The sequence below is a fragment of the Camelus dromedarius genome, chromosome X (assembly GCF_036321535.1).
Source record: "Camelus dromedarius isolate mCamDro1 chromosome X, mCamDro1.pat, whole genome shotgun sequence".
In the NCBI taxonomy this organism is placed as follows: Eukaryota; Metazoa; Chordata; class Mammalia; order Artiodactyla; family Camelidae; genus Camelus; species Camelus dromedarius.
In genome coordinates, this window is record NC_087472.1 from 98346704 (window position 1) to 98367767 (window position 21064).

The following is a 21064-nucleotide window of genomic DNA, read 5'->3' on the forward strand; positions in this document are numbered from 1 at the left end:
GACCAGTGGTTTGGTTTGTCGTTTTCTGGTTTTGTTCTGGTTTTTACTTTTTATTGAGGTTTTCCTTACATATAGTAAAGTGCTCTAATCTTACATGTACAGCTTGATGAATTTTCACACAAGTATACACCCACGTAGACACCACTCAGAGTAAGACACAGATCATATTCACAGTTCCAGAAGGTTTCTTCATGCCTTTTGCCAGTTGATACCCATACCACTCTCCTGAGATAATCAGTATTCTGACCTCTATCACCTCTATCAGTTGGTTTTGTCAGTTCTTGAATTTTACACAAATAGAATCATATGATTCCTTCTAAGATTCCTTCATGTGATTGTGTGTAGCAGGAGTCAGTTCTTTTCAAGGCTGTCTCATTTCCACTGTATGAGCAGACCTCAATTTAGTCATCCATTTCAATGGTCATGGATATCTGAGTTGTTTCTAGGTTGATGGATATTATAAATAAAAGTGCTCTGAGCGTTCTTTTGTTGTTTGTTGGACATACACTGTCACTTGAGTATATACCAAGGAGTTGAGCTGTCAAATCAAAAGGGGTGTGTGTGTGTGTGTAGCCAAAAGGTAAACACACACACACACACACACACACACACACATATTTAGCTTCAGTAGGTATGGCCAAACTGTTTTCCTAAGTGCTTATGTCAATTTAGACTCCTGTCAGCAGTGTATGAAAGTTACAGTTACTCAACATTCTTGATATGGTTCAGTCTGACCATTTAAAAAAACCTTTTTATTTTGAAATAATGATCGATTGAAGGATGCACAATCAAGATTCCATCACCACAAAGATTTCCCCCAAGCTACCCCTTTATAGTTCCAGCCAGCACTCTCTCCACACCACCTCTGACCGTTGGCAATCACTAGTTTGCTCCCTGTCTCTCTACTTTGGTCATTTTGAGAGTGTACATAGATGGAATCACACGGTCTGTGACCCTTTGAGATTGCCTTTTTCACTCAGCAGAGTGTTCTTGAGATTCACCCAGGTTATGTGTGTATCAATAGTTTGTTCCTTTTTATTGCTGAGTGGGATTCCATGATGTGGATGTAGCAGTTCATTTAATGATTCAGTTATAATAGAACATTTTGGTTATTTCTAGTTTTGGACTATTACAAATGAAGCTGCTATGAAAAATCATGTACAGGTTTTCATGTGGTAGTAAGTTTTCATTTCTGTATGATAAATGCCCAGGAGTGAGATTGCTGGGTCATAAGGTAAGTGTATGTTTAGTCTTTAAAAAACTGTGAAACTATTTTGTAAGGTGGCTGTACCATCTTACACTCCCACCAGCAATGTACCAGAGATCCAGTTACTCTACATTCTCGAAAGAAGTTGTCACTTTTTTTTTTTTGTTTTGTTTGTTCTCTGTGTTTTTTACCCCTGTCTTCCTATGGGTGACTCGAACATTCTTTAGAATTCCATTTTGATTTCTTTACATTTGATTAATTTGTGTTTATTTGGTTTGTTGCTTCTGAATGTATCTCCCTGAATAACTTTTTAAATGGTTGCTCTAATTACTATATTACCTACACGTAACTTACCACCATCAACTAGCTTCAGCATTCTACCAGTCTGAAGTGTAGAAATCTTACTTCCCTTTATGTTCCCTTATCATATCCCACTGATAATTTTCTTAACTATTTCCTCTACATACACTGAGAACTACTCCAGGCAGTATCATAATTTTTGCTTTCAACTGGCAAACATAATCTAGAAAACTCAAGAAGAAAAGGAAGGTCTATTGTATGTACCCATACTTTTATTCTTTCCATTATTCTTTTCCTCTCTGATGTTTTAAGATTTCCTTCTTTTATCATTTCCTTTCTGTTTAGAGAATTTCTTTTAGTCATTATTTTAGCATGGGTCTGCTATTGATATATGCCCTTATTTTTTCCTTCATCTGAGAAGGTCTTTATTACCTTTTTTATTCTTGAAGGCTATTTCTACTGGCTGTAGAATTCTGGGTTGGCAGCTCTTCTTTCTTTTCTTTAGTGTTTGAGAAATTTTGTGCCACTTCCTTCTGGACTCCCTAGTTTCTTATGAGGAATCTGCTGTCATTCAAACTGTTTTCTGTTATAGATAATGTGTCATTTCTCTCTCACTGATTTGAAGATTTTTCCTTTGTCTTTTATTTTCAGAAGTTTGACTATGGGATGTACCTTTGTGTGCAATTCCTTAAGTTTGTCCCATTTGGGGTTTTCTCAGCTTCTTGAATCTGTTTGTGCTACTTGCCAAATTTGGAAAAGTTTTAGCCATTATTTCTTCAAGTACTTTTTAAGCTCGACCCTCTTTCTCCTCTCATTTTGGGACTCTGATGACACAGATGTTAAGATCATTTGTTATAGTCCCACAGGTCTCTGAGGTTCTGTTCATTTTTTTTTCCAGTCTACTTTCCCTCCGTTGTTCTGATTGGGTAATTTTTATTGTTCCATCTTAGGTTCACCAATTCTCTTGTCCATCCTCTATATTCTGCTGTTGAGCTCATTTATTTAATTTTTGATTTCAGTTATTGTATTTTCGCTTGTAAAATTTCCACTTGATTCTTCTTTACATCTTCTATTACTTTGCTGAGACCTTCTAATTTTTCATTCATTTCAAGTGTGTTTATAATTGCTTAGTGAAGCATTTTTATGGTGGCTGCTTTAAAATCTTTGTCAGATAATTCTAACATCTGTGTCATCCCAGTGATGGTGTCTGTTGATTGTCTTTTCTCATTCAAGTTGAGATTTTCTGGTTCTTGGTGTAATGAGTTATTTTTGGTTGAAACTCAAGACATATTTGGTATTATGTTATGAGACCCTGGATCTCATGTAAAGCTTTTGTTTTAACTGAACTCTTTTGACATCACTTCGTCAGGAAGGAGGGGTATGTGTGCTTTCTTGTTACTGCTAGGTAGGGGTAGAAATCCAGGTTCTCCATAGGTCTCCATTGACACCTGGGTGGGGAGGGATACTCATCACTGCAGGGTTGAGGTGGGAGTTCAGGTTCCTTCCCTATTGGGCCTCTGCCAATAGCACCCTGGCTGGGAGGAATAGGGGTGCTTCTTTCCTGCTCCCCACATAGCTTCCATGGACACCATGGGTGGGAGGCCTTATTACCAGTGGGTGGAAAGTCCTGACTCTGTGCTAGGCCTCCTCTGACCCCACTCCAGTGTGATGGGGGTGCCTCTTCCTTGTCAGGTGGGAATGAAGTCCAGCTTCCCCACATGGTCTCCACTGACACCAGGAGGTGGGTGAGCCTTGTTACTGCCTGATGGATATGAAGGTCCCGGCTTGTCACTTGGCCTTCTCTCATAACACCCTGTTGGGGGACTTTCAGTGCCTTGTTAACAGTCTGCAAAGTGTGGAAAAATGGGTTTCCCATACTTTCTTTTGCTGCTGAAGATGGTGGTGGCGGCTGCAGTGTTTTCTATGTTGCTAACCTGGAGGAGAGTGGTTACTGCCGAGTTTTCTGTCTTTCAAGGCTGTCTCTTTCACAGTCCTTTGGATAGAAAGGGCAGGCTTTTCTTGGAGCTTTTTTTTGGTCTGTGCCCATTGGGGTTTCCAGTTTGCCAGTTTCTCCAGTACCCAAACTGGTATATTTGGGGCAAAAACAAAAAGTAAAAAACCCAAGAACTCACCACCATGTTTTTCTTCAGGCCCCAAGGTCTTCAGCTTGTCTGCCTTCTTGTCTCTACTTTTCTGAGTCTTCCTATATTTGTTTTACATATAATGTTTAGGGGTTTTTAGCTGTACTTAGAAGGTGAAATAGGGGAAGGTAACATCTACTTCACCGTTCTGAAAGCAGAAGTCCTTTCTGAACAGTGGCTCTTAAATGCTGTTTCATGGGGTCACGGGGTTCCGGGGTGTTACCTCAGGGGCTTCCATGGTGAGGGGACGGGGTGGCAGAGGGGGATGTGGAGTGGGAACTCCCTCACCTATGATTTAATAGAGCAGCTTCACTTTTGTTCATTTTATATATTTGGGTTCTAGTGAAAATCTCAGGGACAAAAGGGTTCTGCTGCTTAAAAGAAGTTGGAAACTATTACCATAAACTATTGAAATGTCCTTAAATTCCAACATTTTGGTTTCCAAGTTATGTCTCTCTCACTGTCTTTCACACCTGAAAGAAGTGCAAAAATCTTTTGTCAAAGCCATGTGTCTATGTTTTTAATTTGGGCAACATGGTAGCCATAACCATATGCCATGAAAGCAAAGTGTCTAGGAAAGTCCCAGATATCTGCACACCTAACATAGATGTTCCATTTTGCTGTGTGTTTTTTTTTCCAGCTAGTGGGATAGGGGGAGGATTCAGCCTCTGGGGTCTAAATGTCTAGATCTGAGTCTTAACTAATTTCTAGCTGTGTGATCTTATACAAGTGATAACTTCTCAGAGCATTCCTGTCCTCATCTGAAAACAGGGATAATAAGGTCTAATTTATACAATAACTTGTTAAATGCTAATGGGCCATATACAAGATACTCATTGAAAGAGCTGACTTCTGCAATGCTGTCCAGTTCAGCATCCATTAGCCACATGTGGCTATTGAGCATTTGAAGTATGACTACTGTCATTACGGAACTGAAGTTTATTTTATTTGAATTAAAATTTAAAAACTGATACTTAATTCAGTTATTGGTAAACTCTGTAGTATATTTGGAAAAATTTGGGTATGAGAATTTGGAACACCTTTGAGTATGGAACAGCTATAAATGTTATGAAATCTAAAGAGAGGTCAGGTATTTCTGATGAAATTTAGTGTCTGAATTATGATGTGCTCTGACTATAAAACACACTGGATTTATAAGACATTATGAAAAAGAGAATGTAAAATTACAATACTTTTTAATATTTACTACATGTTGAAGTAAAAATATTTTATTGGATTAAATATATTATTAAAATTAATTTCACTCAGTTCTTTTTATTTTTTAATGTGAATACTAAGGAATTTAAAATTACAAAAGTGGTTTACATCGTATTTCTATTAATCATTTACATATGAAGTAGGTAAATTATATCACACACTTTTAACTTTGGTGAGACCGAGCAACTCCTTTAGATAATTTTATCTGCTTAAGCTATTATATTTTTCTTAAACAATTGAGCATTTATAGAATATGTAGAATTTTGGCCTAAAAGTTAGCTTACGGAGGTTATGAGAGCTCTTTTCACTATCGGTGGGAATGCAAGTTGATGTAATCCTCACCAGATGATCATTCATTTATTTATTCATTTATTCAAGAAGTAGTTTTTGAGTTTCTACTTTGTTCCAGATGCTATACTGTGTCTGCAGGGGTAAGCAGGTATGAGATGCCTGCCCTTGTAGACATTATTGGCTATAGGGAACATCTGTGTCAAGTGTGCAACTATCTGGGACTTTACTGAACATTTTGCTTTCATGGCATGTGGCTATGGCTACCATGTTTCCCAAAGTAAAATATGTTCTTGACAAAAAGATTTTTACATTTCTTTCAGACACAAAGACAGTGAGGGAGATGGAGATTGGAAGCCAAAATATTAGAACTATTTGAAAAGTCAATCATTTGAAAAAAATAATTACAAGAATGATCATTTAGTGATACTTGTGGTAGGTTCTACAAAGTAAAAAATGCCCTTTATGAAACTCTTTTAAAATAAACATGTCATTTGTACAGAAACTCCCCTCAGGAATTTATCCTTGAGAAATAAATAATCATGGTTGTGCCCAGATGTATGTACAAGAATGTTCCCTGAAGTATGAAAATAGCAAAAATATCTAGAAACAACCCAATGGTCAACCATTTGAGATTGACTATCTAAATTAACCATTTGATGGAATATTATGCAGCCACTAAAAATCATATTGAGAAAGACATTGAATGACTTTAAAATGTGATCCCCAAAACAGCACATATACTATGATTCTGAGTAAGTAAAACATACAAATGTATTTAAAAAGTACAGGAGTGAATTTCACCAACATGGTAATAGTGTTTATTTCTCTGGCAGGGCTATGAGTGATCTTTCTTTCTTCTTTGGCCTTTATGAAATTTCTTTCTTTTATGAGGAACATGTAATAGTTGACTATTCAGAAAAATAGATAATTATACTTTTTTTTTAAAGTGAGCTGACTGAATTATGCTGTATGTATCATTTCATAATTGTATTTAATTGGGACACAAGATAGGAAATGGAAGATGGGAATGTTAGTCCTACAGGATTTAATAGTTAATTTTTAAAATCTAGGCCATATTTATTCTATATTCATTGCTTATTTGAAACAATTAACATAAAGCAAAAAGAAATTGAAGATAAATGAAAAGACAGCAGCTCAGCAACCTGAGTGGAACAGGAAATGACTGTTTCTTCTGTGCTTGGGTTTGTCCTCATAAACCAAATTTCTCTGCACAATTTACTTTCTCAAGAGCCACATTTTATAAATTTAGGTGCTTCTTAAATTCATGATAAAGGCTTTTAATCAAAGCTGGCTTTTGTTCTATTTCAGAGATTAAAGGTCCTCTTCAGCAAAATGGAGATTACTTGGGGATGATAAGTAAGCTACAAAACAAGACATAGTCTCCATTTTTCACTGTCCATCTGGTACCACTTGGCTCAACCTGTTTCTCGGGACCAGGATTTTGGTTCACCCTCTTTTCCGCATTCCTTGGGCTGCTCCTTCCATTGTGCAAGCAGAAGTCTGCACAGCCTGCCCAGAACAGAGATGTCACCACCTCACAATCTCCTAATGCGACTGCCTGGAGGACTTTGTCTTAAGCAATAATCCTTCTTCCTTCCCTCAGATAAAAATACTTGTATTTAAGCAGTGACTTAAAGGTTGGTGGTGGTTAAAGAGTGTCAGTAGGGGAAAGAGCGCCAAAGGAATCAGAGAGTGAGCACCAAACCAAACCAACGTTCCTATCTGCTATATTATGAGGATGATATATGTTTCTGATTACATGTCATGCGCCCTGGGGTAGAGAGAAAACTATGGTCCACTGACTGAATAGTTGACACGGTTTTGAGGACATGTCCAGTGAGTGGGGACAGGGATCAGTGAGGGAAGTTCATGAGGTCTTGGGCAAACAATAACACACCAATAACAATAACTACCATATTAATTGACTACCTTCTTTGAGCCAGACACTGACCTAGGTCTTTTAAATAAGTTACTTCATTTGCAAATTGATTCTCAAAACCTTTACAAGGCGGGTTTTATTTTTCTCACTTTCCCAATGAAGAAAGTGAAGTTCAGAAAGGTTACTGAATAATATTAATACTACTGTGACTACTGCTACTACTGTGACTGCCAGTTAATTTCATTGAGCAATTATTATGCACCAGGTACATGACCCATATGTCTTTATCTCATTTAATCCTAGAAACAACCTAATGAAGTAGGCACTAGAACACACACCTAGTAACCTGAGATTCATATCCAGGTGTATTTGACTTCAAAGTCCACCTCTTTCCATTGCACTGTAAAGTGTCATTTACCACCAATTGTTATTAAAATGGTAATCTAATGATACAAATGAAGAATAACTGAAGGAATGAAAGTTAACTTGATTTTTCTTCTAGTTCTAAATTTGCTGTGGATTTCTTTTTGGGGGTTGCTAATATCATATATGCCACTGATTTTCATCCTCCTCTTTGAGGAGATGAAATTTGGAAAACTTGCATTTGTTGCAATGTTTATTTCCATCCCATTCATTAAAGAACTCTTGGCTCACTCAGTGATGATTCTTGGGGCTGATCATCAACCTTTTCCCATCCTGACTCTCCCTGCCAATTCAGTCCTCAACAAACACTGACGGGTGTCATTATTTTCCTTAAAAGCTTGTCCAAAATCAAAGAGGAAATTACTTTCTGCTCCAAATCAGGACAACAGAGATTATGAATAAGTGTCATCTAGTCTATTGGATTTGTCCCCAGTGAAGTAATAGGAATTCCCAGACCATCATATGTTCTCTCCTAGGCACATTTGTTCTGTTCATTCCCCTTGCAGATCAAATATTTATTAAAAAATTGTTTTTTTTTCAAAAACTAGACCACCTTGAGGCCAGCCTCAGCATGGTTATACACTTAAAAGAAAAATCCAGTCTAACTCCAAAGCCTTCAAGAGTATGCAGACTCATATACAACAAGTTTCTACTGTATAGCACAGGGAACTATATTCAATATCTTGTAGTAACCTATAATGGAAAAGAATCTGAGAACAAATATATGCAGTATATGTATGACTGCAACATTATGCCGTACACCAGAAACTGATACATTGTAAACTGAGTATACTTCAATAAAAAAAGAAAAAAAAGTATGCAGATCTTTATTCATTTCTCAGCTAGCTTTCCTTTTGCTTCTCCCACCTTTCCCATTCATTTTCAGCCACTCACTCCTAGAAGTATACATTTCTACCCATTCCTCTGATCACAATGATACAAATATCAGAGCAGCACAAAGCAGGAGTTGGAGGTTCAGAAGAATCAGGAGTCAGGCTTTGTATATTTATAATTGTTATGTGCCTGTCATGTTTTGAACAGTGTGTTTGTCCCTTCAAGGCAATGGTTCTCAACCCACTGCACATCTGAATCCCACGGGGAATTTTTATAAAATACCAAATGCCCCCAAACCCACCCAGAGCAGTTAAATAGGAATTGCTGCCTGGGCCCTGGGTACTGACTGTTTGTTTTTTGATCTCCTCAGGTGATTTAATGTACAGCCAGTGTTAAAACCTCTGCTTTAAGGGATCTATGGTTGGATTCTTCCATTTCATCTCTTCCAAGATTTAGCAAGTTTCCTTTTTGTCTTTTCTGCCTGTAATTCTTTTATTTTTCATATTCACTTTCCAACCTTTCACTATTCCATTCTCATTTATTCCCTCACACCTATTTGCTTTCTAATTAGCATATGGGACGAGGATACAAGTTGTTTCTTTGGGAGGTGAGCCTAGGAGATTCCAGCTGGGGAGTGGGGAAGAAAGACAGGGCAGGGAAGTCAGCCAATAAAGGATGCATTGTCCAGGGTGCCCACTCTGGGCAACTAGAGCTTAATCTAGTTGGGGAGGTAAAGCACATACCTGAGAGTTAGCATATCTAAGGAGGAAGGGAGCTAGACTATTTATCTACCAATTCCTGCCAGTCTTCAGTTGAGGAAAGTTCCCAAGGGCTTTTCATTCTTTGCCACTTATAGCCTACAGGCAGAGTGGGCTAGAGCAACCAGAGGAGGCCCTGAAGCAAAGGGCTACCCGTGCTGACAGTTGGAAGTCTGGCCAGTACACAGCAGAGTGAAGCTACACCGGGCTCTTTCTCTCAACCACTGGTAAACAGGTTCAGGTTCAGCACCGTTACACTTCTTGGTTGTCTGCATCTACTCTGTTCTCCCTTGGCTTTCTTCTATTTTTCTCATTATCTCACTTCACACCATGACATCTCATACTTCGTCTTTCCTCCTCTTTCCTTTTTCCTCTCTGGCACTCTCCTTTGATGTTTAAGGCTATGATCCTCTCCTTCCTCAGCATGATGCACGATGGTTAGGATTACTGTAAGGAGTAAGGGACCGAGCACGATCCACACTGCTGCCAGATCTAAACACTGATGTGTTTCCAAAACACATACTTGAGCTCAGAGCTCACTGTGCTGTGCCTCGCTCCTCTCTGACATGGCAAAATCATCCACCCCTACAGAGACTGAGTGGGGCATTGAATCTCTGATTGCTATTTTCCAAAGGTATGCAGGAAGGGACGGTAACAACCGCAAACTCTCCAAGACTGAGTTCCTAACCTTCATGAATGCAGAACTGGCTGCCTTCACGAAGAACCAGAAGGACCCTGGTGTCCTGGACCACATGATGAAGAAACTGGACCTCAACAGTGATGGCCAGCTAGATTTCCAGGAATTTCTTAATCTTATTGGTGGCCTGGCCATAGCTTGCCATGACTCTTTTATTAAGTTTACCCATTTCCAGAAGTAAATCTGAGTACCCTTTGGGCCTGACCTCCAGACTCGCCCCCTTTCCTTCCAGGCTCCCAATTATCCACTCCTCACAGCCCACACACACCCTGAGCCCAGTGCAACCACATCCCATGCAGGCCACTCCTGCTTGTAATAATAAAACAATATTATTTTTAACCCCCCCCAAAAAACCCCACATATTTGATGACATCATCTTCCCAACTCTGTCCTCAAGATCTAGCCTTTCTTCCTTTCATGCCTTTACCAGATTTTGCATGTGGCTAACTCATTCTTTACTACCTAAATTGAATATCACTTCCTCTGTAAAGCCACCTTGAAAAGCCAAATTAATCCCCTCTTCCTCAGTGCTATCATAATGCTGTGTGCAAACCTTGGCGACAGAAATGTGCTCGTCACAAATTATCCTAAATATTTATTTACATGCTTGTTCCCTCACACAGAACATGAATTTTGGGAAGACAGAAGTTATTTCTCTTTGTATTCCTTTCTCAAGTGGAGTGTTCCACAAAAGGATGTATTCCAAAAATGTTTGTAGGATTATTCCAAATTCATATTGAGTTGCAGTTGGTTTTGGAATATGAACAGTGTTTTACAGGTGTGCTAACAAACAAATCAGAGAAGCTTTAATCAGAAATGAGTTTTGGGAATTGTCGTGATACTGGAAGGGTGACAATAACGTTAGGAAGGTACTGAGATTTGAGGAAATACAATTATAATATGATAATATAATAGTCAAACTATACCTTGGAGGACAAATAATGAGAACATTCATTATGTTAGAACCATTGTCATGGTCAACTCTTATTTGTATGATAAACATAGAATATCAGTCAATCAAAGGTACAGGAGTTATAATAGCTTTCCAGAGCACAACAAAGTAGAGGTGGTAGAGAGAGGTATTAGGGAGTCTTTGACTGAAAGAATGTTATAAAAGGAAAACCCTAGAGAAGAATTTGAGTCAGATTCTCCACTGAAATGAAGCTGTTTTCATTTCAGTCCTATCCTATAATTTTGCTTCTGGAATGTAACCTCCTTGATTTAATCATCAACTCATTAGTAATTTAATATAATATTTTCCTCCCTGAGATGTCATTTTGTTTGCATTGGGATCTATTTTTATACATTTTATTTTCAACATTCTTGATTCAGGAGGTGGAAGTTGGAGGGGTAGGGGTGGGGGTTCTGAGAGGGAAAGCCCTGTGTTGGCAAATGGTTTGGAGGCAGACTAAGTAAAATCTCAGGATGTCCTGGAAGATATGCAATTTATGAGTTAGGGAACCTTGTATAAGGAGTGGATAAAACATTATCTCTGCCTTTGTTCTAATTGAATTTATTAGCTACCTTAACTGTCTTCACTTTAGATTCAATAAATTCCTTTACTATTTTTGTTACTTATTTATTTTTAATTTTGACAAAATTTTAGACATATAGCAAAGTACAGAGACCAATACAATAAATATCTCTGTATCCATAAGCTATAATTGCTAATGATTAACATCTTGTCAAATTTGTTTTACACAGAAGTAGGCATTATAGATAAACTTGAAATCTCTTTCCCTATTTTTTCCTCCTCTTCCTATTTTCACGCATTTTATATGTATCTTCTCATTCAATTTTTATATTAATATATTTAGGTGGTTTACTTCTCAAATTTTTAATTAGTTTTGTTTTCTGAAAATTCTATATCTCAGCTGGAGTGTCTCCCTCCCAGCTTCTCTACTTAGAAAACTCCTACTCAACCGTTAGGACCCAATTCAAAAAAATTATTATCTCTTTGAAGTTTCACCTTAATCCCTTAAATGGATTAATGATGAGTTCCTCAGTACTTCTACAGCATTCAGTTACTGCCTCTATTGTACTACCAGTCTGGTAAGGCTTATTTGTCTTCCTTACTATGACAAAGACCCTCAGGGATCAAAACACTTCTTATTTATTGTTGCATTCCCAGGTCTAGTTCACTGCCCATTAGACAAAACGGTCTCAGTAAATATTTGTTGAAATAATTAATTGAAGTTTAGAACATCTGAGCAGTTAAAGATTAAATAAAAAATGCTTTTGCTAGAGGAAGAGAGACCTTATGGAGTGGAAAGAAAGAACTTGGTGTATTAGGTGGTCTTCAAGGATTGGGATTTTTTTGACTTGAGTTTCATTTGAGAATTAAATATGTTTACACAAAAATCAATGAAGAAAACTAACCCAAATTTGCTAAAGTTTACATTACCAAAATTTGAAATTTACTAAGCCTATTTCCTCCATGATAAAATGGAAATGTGAAGCTGTTTCATCTAAGCAAGATATGTAAACACAGTAAGAATGAAGAAATTATGAATATTCATGAGGGATTATCACTATATTAATAGAAAAATGAGTCAGGGCCAAATTTTGTTCAATCTAGGGCATAACTGCTCGCTAACATAAAGTACGAGCTCTAAAGACAACTGTCATTAAAATTTCCATGAAAGCACATTACCCTTCAAAATATTTTAATTAAAAGTACTCAGGAAAACACTTAGAGCAAATTCAAAGTTTTTTCCTCTTTTTTTTTCTGGTGGGGTGGTCAGGAAGAAAGCAGGTCAGAGATGAAGGACAACACATCTCACACCAGCCTTAGAAGTGCCAAGTGCAATTAACATCTTGCAAACCACATAGTTCACACTGTGTTGGCAAGTGATTTTCTACTGCTGAACTTTCATATTCCAAATTTGTGGGGAGTTTAGGTGTAAATGTTCCCAAAATTGCTTTAGTTTTACTTTTCAAGGAGATTCTGGGCATCTGTCTAGTGTCTGACCTTGTTCCCAAGGACTGTGAGATGTCCTTGGACCCTGAAAGAGGCAGGGACCACTAGGGCTTCCTGGGAGCCAAGTCATGGCATTCGACTTCATGGAATGTGGCACAAACTTGTCTTTTTTGTCGTGTGTGGATGTGTGTTTGTATAAGCTACTTAACAGTTTGTAAGACTGGCATGATACTTGTATTCTAAATTCAGTCTACACCAGGGCTTCTTAACCTGGAATTCATTCAGCGGGCTTAAGAACTTACATCTTTCTTTTCACTATCCTCTAATTGAAATGTACTATTTATTTCAATTATGAATATAGGCAATGAACCACAGCAATATTAGGCAATGATCTGTAACTTTATCTCAGATATTTTCCCAAGGACATTATAATTGTTGCAATTGTTACAATATTATTTATGCTCATCACTTGGAAATTATGATAGTTAATGGAATTACCCCTAGACCTTAGTTTTTAATGCAGTTAATAAACAAACACATATATTAAAGATTTATTTAAAATATTTTGATACTTATATTTCAATAAAATTGCTTAGCTTTATAGTACTTTGATTTTATTTTATGCATTAAAAACATTTTGAGAAGGGGCCCAGAGGCTTTACTAGATGGAAAGGGGTCCATGGCACAAATTTAAAAATCCTTGGTCTATTGAAGGATTCAGCTTCCTCAAATGAAACACTGTGGATGCAGCTGTCGTGTAGGCACCAGTGTTTTCAAAACTTGTAAAGTCACTGAGGCCCTTCATCAGATAATAGCTCCCATGAAAGGCCAACACACACAACAAATCAAAGCATCGTAGCCCTGTCTGAGGTGGGACCATTAGCCCAAAGCCCTACCTTCATGGTCTTTCATTCTGAAGTTTGCCTTGGGCAATGTCAGAAAATGGAAGTCCATGATCGACTGGGCCTGTAGCCTCAGTAGAGTCAGAAAGGACAGTAGAGAACAGAAGTTGGAGAGGAAAATAATGGAGGTTGAGGTAGGCCACTATAGAAAGCAGAGTAACAAAAGACAGGGGAAAGACAGGGAGGCAAGTTGTCATGCCAGTGGGGAGAAGGCTATCTATGATGTACTGGAAACAGCTAGCCCTCCTTCCAGTCTTAGTATTAGCTGTAGCAGTCCAGTACTTTTATTATGAGAAAACTGTTTGCTTGCTAGAGTCATAGGAATACACATAAAAGCTTGGTCTTGCTGCATAAGAGCAGACTTAGAAAAAATGGGGGATATTCTCAGACCCACACTGGAAGTTCAGGGGAGGCGTCTTGGTGGAAATGACTTCTGAAAAGAAACTCACTGTAGGACAACCTCTTTAAACCTAGTGGATGCTGTTGGTGCCCCTCCCAGATCTCCTTTACTAGTCCCCCAGTGCTGTGAGTGCTGAGGACCGCTTCTCTAAAGAGTTGCCCTTGGCCCAATAGTAGCTTCTCCCACCCCCAACCCCCTAGGAAAGAAATGGGGGTGACAATGCTGATGCCTTATTGGTGTGGTGTCATTTGTACCCTAGAGCTCTCTACTGCATCAGGCTAAAGCTGGTTTCCAGCTGAGACTACATCCTTGCAAAGCGTCTACTCCTTTCTATCCTGCTTCGCTCATGCCCCTTCTCCCCAGAGCCTTCCCACCAAAACCACATGAACAAGAATCCCCGTCTGAGACTCTGCTTCTGGGGAACCAACACTAGGACCTGGATTCCTTATGTCTCTCTCTCTCTCTCTCTTCCTTTTTTAACTCTTAAGGCTCATTTTATTGAAGATAGGATCACAAAACGAGAGGCATCATGACAGAGAACCTGAGTTTCACTGGCTTCAAAATTTTGCCTTGGATTTGGGACAGGGATTAATTTCTTTCTGTATAATCAGCACCTTTGACTAACAGCTTATCAGTTGCCTTGAAAGCAACAAGTCTCTCGTACTTATGTCACAGATGTCCTTGGTATCTGATCTCATTAATGTGAAGTACATACAGAATCTTTCCTTATGAATTCTTTGTCTTTAAAAAGCAAATAACTCCTACCTCTCAAAATTGTAGCAAGAATTTTAAAAGATGGTGGACCTATTAGGAAATATGATAATTAAGTGATTCTACAAGCATTAAGAATCAGCTCCCTCAATTCTTGACCCCCAATGTCTTAAAATAACTACAGGAGTTTTTGCCTTTAAAAAAATATATAGCCTTCTACTTTCCATATGCAGAAGGAGAAAAACAAAATATAAATGTGTATGTGCCAGAATGTTGCAAGGCTTTATCACAGAGGGGTTGGTGTGTGGACTGTTCAGTCCGGCTCCACCAATGACTAGCTCTGTGACACTGGGCAGTTAACTGAATTTCTTGGTGTCTCAGTTTCTACATTTATAAAATGGGGAAAATACTAGCACTACTTACCTTATAAGATTGTGCAGTGGAATGACTGACATCACTAAAGCACTTATCACACTCAATATAGAAAACATTATGTTTTAGTCATATTACATGTACATTCTTTTACACTTGACTCATGACTAATGGATTTGATCATAGCCAAAGTCTCAAAACCTTTTTATCTCACAAAGTTGCCTATTATACTTTTGTTAGGATTATTATATTACTTTAATTTTATGTTTTAATAGACAATTTGAATAATTCATATTTAAGATTTTTTGGCTTAGTGGCACAAAACTCTTCAAGAATAGAGATTTGATGTGGATGACATGATACTGTATATAGAAAAGCTTCACACAGAAACTACTTAGAGCTGATAAAAGAATTCAGCAAGGTAGCAGGATACAAGATTGACATACATAAATCAGTTGCATTTCTTTACACTAACAATCAACTAGCAGGAAAGTAAAGTAAAGAAACAATCCCTTTTAAAATCATATCCAAAACAATAAAATACTTGGAATAAATCTGACCAAGGAACTGAAAGACTTATACATGGAAAACTACAAAACACTGACTAAAGAAATTAAAGATGACTTAAAGAAATGGAAAGATATCCCATGCTCTTGGATTAGAAGAATCAATATTGTTAAAATGGCCATACTACCCAAGGCAAAATACAGATTTAATGCAATCCCTATCAAATTACCCAGGACATTTTTCACAGAACTATAACAAATAATCTTAAAATTTATATGGAATCACAAAAGACCCAGAATTGCCAAAGCAATACTGAAGAAAAAGAATGAAGCTGGAGGAATAACCCTTCAGATGATACTACAGAGCTGCAGTAATCAAAACAGCATGGTTTTGGCACAAAAACAGACATATGGATCAATGGAACAGAATAGAGAGCCCAGAAATGAACCCACAAACTTTTGGTCAATTAATTTTTGACAAAGGAGGCAAGAACATACAATAGAATAAAGACAGTCTCTTCAACAAATGGTGTTGGGAAAACTGGACAGCAGCATGTAAATCAATGAAGCTAGAACAATCCCTTACACTACACACAAAAATAAACTCAAAATGGATCAAAGACTTAAACATAAGACAAGATAAAAAACCTCCTAGAAGGAAACATAGGCAAAACATTATCTCACATACATCTCAGCGATGCTCTCCTAGGGCAGTCTACCAAAGCAATAGAAATAAAAGCAAGAATAAACAAATGGGACCTAATTAAACTTCCAAGCTTTTGCACAGCAAAGGAAACCATAAGCAAATCAAAACAACCACCTACGGAATGGGAGGAAAATTTTTGCAAAAGATGAAACTGACTGACAAAGGCTTGATCTTCAGAATATATAAGGAGCTCATATGACTTAATAAGAAAAAAACAGTATGCTCATGTATAACTGAAAAAGCGTGCTCTACAATGGAATTTGACACAACATTGTAAAATGACTATAACTCAGTAAAAAAAGTTTAAAAAAATAAAAAAAAAAAAGAAAAAACCAAATAACCCAATCCAATAATGGGCAGAAGACCTAAACAAGCAATTCTCCAAGGAAGACATATGAATGATCAATAGGCACATGAAAGAATGCTCAATATCACTAATTATCAGAGAAATGTAAATCAAAACTACAATGAGGTATCACCTCACACCAGTCAGAATGGCCATCATTCAAATGACAAATGCTGGAGAGGCTGTGGAGAAAAGGGAACCCTCCTACACTGCAGGTGGGAATGCAGTTTGGTGCAGCCACTGTGGAAAACAGTGTGGAGATTCCTCAAAAGACTAGGAATAGACTTACCATATGATCCAGCAATCCCACTTCTGGGCATATATCTGGAGGGAACTCTAATTCAAAAAGATGCCTACACCCCAATGTTCATAGCAGCACTATTTATAATAGTTAAGACATGGAAGCAACCTAAATGTCCACTGACAGATGACTAGATAAAGAAGATGTGGTATATTTATACAATGGACTACTACTCAGCCATAAAAAGAATAAAATAATGCCATTTGCAGAAACACGGATGGACCTGGAGATCATCATTCTAAGTGAAGTAAGCCAGAAAGAGAAAGAAAAATACCACATATCTTTCTTATGTAGAATCTGGAAAAAAAAAAAAAGAAAAGAAAAGAAAAAAGAGGACACTAATGAACTCATCTACAAAAACCAGAAAAAGACTTGCAGACATAGTAAACAATCTTATGGTTACTGGAGGAAAGAGGGTGGGAAGGGATAAATTTTGGAGTTTGAGGTTTGTAAATGTTAACCACTATACATAAAATAGATAAAAAACAAATTTCTTTGCATTTCTTCTCTGTATAGCACAGGGAATTATATTCAATATCTTGTAATAACCTTTAATGAAAAAGAATACCAAGACGAATACATGTATATATATGCATGACTGGTACATTATGCTATATACCAGAAATTGGCACATTGTGACAGACTATACTTCAATAAAAAATAAAAAGAATAGAGATTTGGTGACTCTTTGTATATTAACTGCTCATCAAGAGAAAAATAATTAAACAGAAATTGAGATCATATACTAGAGGTAATTGTATATCTTGATTTAGAAAAGCATTTAACAAGTATTCTGGTTATTTATATCTTGAAACTAAAATCTTTTTTTCAAGGTATTCCATTTATTCTAATCCAATGAGGCATAAAGAAAGAATGTAGACCCTGTTTTTAACTTACCAAAAACCTTTAGTTTGGAAACCAGAAGTGAAAAATTGATAAAGCTGGGAAATAGCTGCTTTAGTAGAGGACCGGAAAAGTAAACTAAACATTACCATATATAGGGACAATAATCCATAAACAGCTGACCAGAGTTTTCTCCAGAGTGGTCTACAGAAGGAATGAACCTTGGTGGGGGGCGGGGGGTGTCCTGTGATCTAGAGCAGTGTGGTTATAGATGTGTAGATGTTAACTGAGAAATTGATGGGGACACTACTGTATTAGTTTCCTAGGGCTGTCATTACAAAGTACCACAAACTGAATGGCTTAAACAACAGAAATTTGTTCTCACAGTTCTGGAGGCTAGAAGTCCAAGATCATGGTGTTAGCAGGGTTGGTTCTTTCTGAGGGCTGTGAGGGAGAACCTGCTCCATGCCTCTCCTCTAGCTTCTGCTGGTCTGCTGACAATATTTGGTGTCCCTTAGATTGTAGATACATTATAGGATCTCTGCCTTCATCTTCACATGGCATTTTCTCTGTAAGTGTGTCTGTGTCCACATTTCCCCTTTTCATAAGGACTCTAGTCATTCTGGATTAGAGGCCCACCCAATTCCAGTATGACCTCATCTTAACCGATTACATCACAACAACCTTATTTCCAAATGAGGTCACATTCTTAGGCACTGGGGGGGTTAGTACCTCAACATATGAATTTTGGGGGGAGACACAATTCAATCCATAACATCTACTAGTGGGAAAAGTGCCAATATGGTTTTAAAGCTTGGCTGTGTCCCAGAATTAGATTGCTAGTGGGTAAACTCTTCTCTTCAGATAAAGTGTGGACGTAAAATATATTCAGAATTAGCAAGAATCTTTTTAGCACTTTTCTCTAACTAAACAGAATTCTTCCTTTCTTTGTTCTGAAGATATCTCTCTTATCTACTTTCCAAAATTTTCTCATGTTAATACATGTATTTCACTCTAAGGCCTTTCTTGGCCTAGTCTGTTTCCTCACTTCGCTTCTATTTTGGGACAATATCAGCCTTCACAACAGGTGACCTTACACTTCCAAAACCACTCAATGGATGGTGACTAGAAGAAACTATGAGGAGAGAAGTCAGGGACCAGGCAGGTGATGTGTCCAAATGGCAATAACTGTGACTATTAAGTATGACTATCTTCCAGGTTTTCAGAGTTGATGTTTGCTTAGTTCTTATTTCTTCAGGAACTCAGAAGTGGTTTCCTAAGGTCTAGTTCAAATAAACCAAAGGCTTTTCCCCCTAAAACCTAGTTCAAGTGTTAAAAGATAGCAAACCTGTTGGTTCTAGATAGAGTGATGACTTTTAGAGTACACATGAAGTAATGTTTGGCAGGGAAGAAGAAAGTTCATGCTGCCATCTTGGTTAGGCCATATGGCTATGACTGCAGGTTTTTGATGATCACAATGCCTATATGGGATTAATCCAAGCCAACTAATATCTTAGTTTCTCAAAGGGTTTTTCACTGCTGGATATTTCTTATATTCAAAGATTAAATGGTAACTGAAACCAACCTTGGGTCTAACGCAGCTGTCCCAGAGTTATATTTCAGTGTTTGTGTGGGTTACATTCATAATACACTTTGTAAGAGCTTAATATAAATTCTTGGAACTCAGATACCTCTATGTCTATTAAAAGAAGTTAGAACTTTGGGATTTAAGATGAGGTTGCTTGGCAATAATAAAACAGAATAAAGCAAGTCAGCTTAACACAAAGCAATTATTTCTTCTGCAAAACAGATTGTCAGAATTTAAGGGAAAACAGCTCTCATTTTTAAGAACCAGAAAGAAGCAAGTTACCATATTGCAGAATGCATTTTTCATTAATAAAAGCAAAATTTTATTTCCAATAATTCAGTAAAATAATAATTATAATTCTATGTTAATTATATTATATGATATAATAATAATATATATCATATAATATAATTAACAGTTGAGAATATATCAGCCATGTTTTTCACAGGATGTTACATAATACTTTGAATGAGGGTGATCATTTTTACACATAAGAACAAACACAGCTATTTCCCACAGGGGAAAAAAAGAAGATTCAGGAGACTCAAGTGACCCAGGGAACATGTGAATAACATTATATATCAGAAGTCAGCACACTTCTGCTGTAAAGGGCAGAGAGTAAATATTTTAGGTTTTTTGGGCCATGTCATTTCTGTTACAACTACTCCATTCTGCCTTTGTAGGGGAAAAGTAGCCACAGACAATATGTAATGAACAGGCATGGCTGTGGTCCAATAAAACTTTATTTACAAACACGGGCAGCAGGCCATAGTTTGCCAACCCCTACTGTATATCATTAGGGAGATCAAGTAATGATCAAGTAATAGTGAAAATTGTATCACGGAATTCAACGTTTTATAACCTTTCAAATAATTCCACATACTTTATTTTCATTTGGTTCACTCCAGATTTTAACTCTTTTCCCACCCCTGAGAGGGAAAGCTCTAATGAACATTGTTTGAGAGCCTCTATCAGTCGTGAGTACCTTGAAGACATGTTTAGTTTCATTCTCCAGTGCCTGGCAGTGTCTACTGAAGCGACTGAGTGCATTTCCTGTGAACTCAATGTGCATGCTGTGTTTCCCTGCCTACTTCACTTTCCCTGTCTCAATGATGCATTTTACTCTTCCAAGCAGCTGCTCCCTTGACCCTTGTATACATTTGGAATCTTCCATATTCAAGCTGAGTATTTATACATATTCCAAAAAATACTTCAGTTGACCTAAAGAATTAGGATGGAGTCAAAGGTTTTTCTTCCTTGTGTCTAATCCACCTGTGTGGATGAACCTAACTGAGTATCCATCACTACACACGTGAAAAGGAAACAAGGACTATTCATTCGGGCACAGTGGACAGAGAAGGAAAAGAGAATCCCCCATTCTGCTATTCCCTTGACCTTGAAAGCAAGGCAAAATGCTCTCTTTTTCTGGCCATGCTCTTGGGATGCAAGAGCCTGGACAGGATGAGATGTTAGTAATCATTTTTGGACTAAGTTGTGACTGCTGCTAGCCCCCACTTCCAGTCATTTATTCTTTTTTTTTTTTAACATTTTTTATTGATTTATAATCATTTTACAATGTTGTGTCAAATTCCAGTGTTCAGCACAATTTTTCAGTCATTCATGGACATATACACACTCATTGTCACATTTTTTTCTCTGTGAGTTATCATAACATTTTGTGTATATTTCCCTGTGCTATA

General features: G+C 37.4%; 1 protein-coding gene across 1 annotated transcript; it reads left to right on the forward strand.

The window, feature by feature from the left end:
* The first annotated feature begins 9638 nt into the window (after window positions 1–9638).
* Window positions 9639–10049, forward strand: LOC105095324 (protein S100-A11-like). Its single transcript, XM_064482982.1, has one exon. It carries the CDS (start codon window positions 9639–9641, stop codon window positions 9948–9950), a length of 312 nt encoding a protein of 103 aa, XP_064339052.1. The 3' UTR covers window positions 9951–10049.
* Window positions 10050–21064: the final 11015 nt, after the last annotated feature.

Coding starts and splice junctions, on each gene's coding strand:
- LOC105095324 (XM_064482982.1), top strand. CDS start 9,639: ATGGCAAAATCATCCACCCCTACAGAGACTGAGTGGGGCATTGAATCT.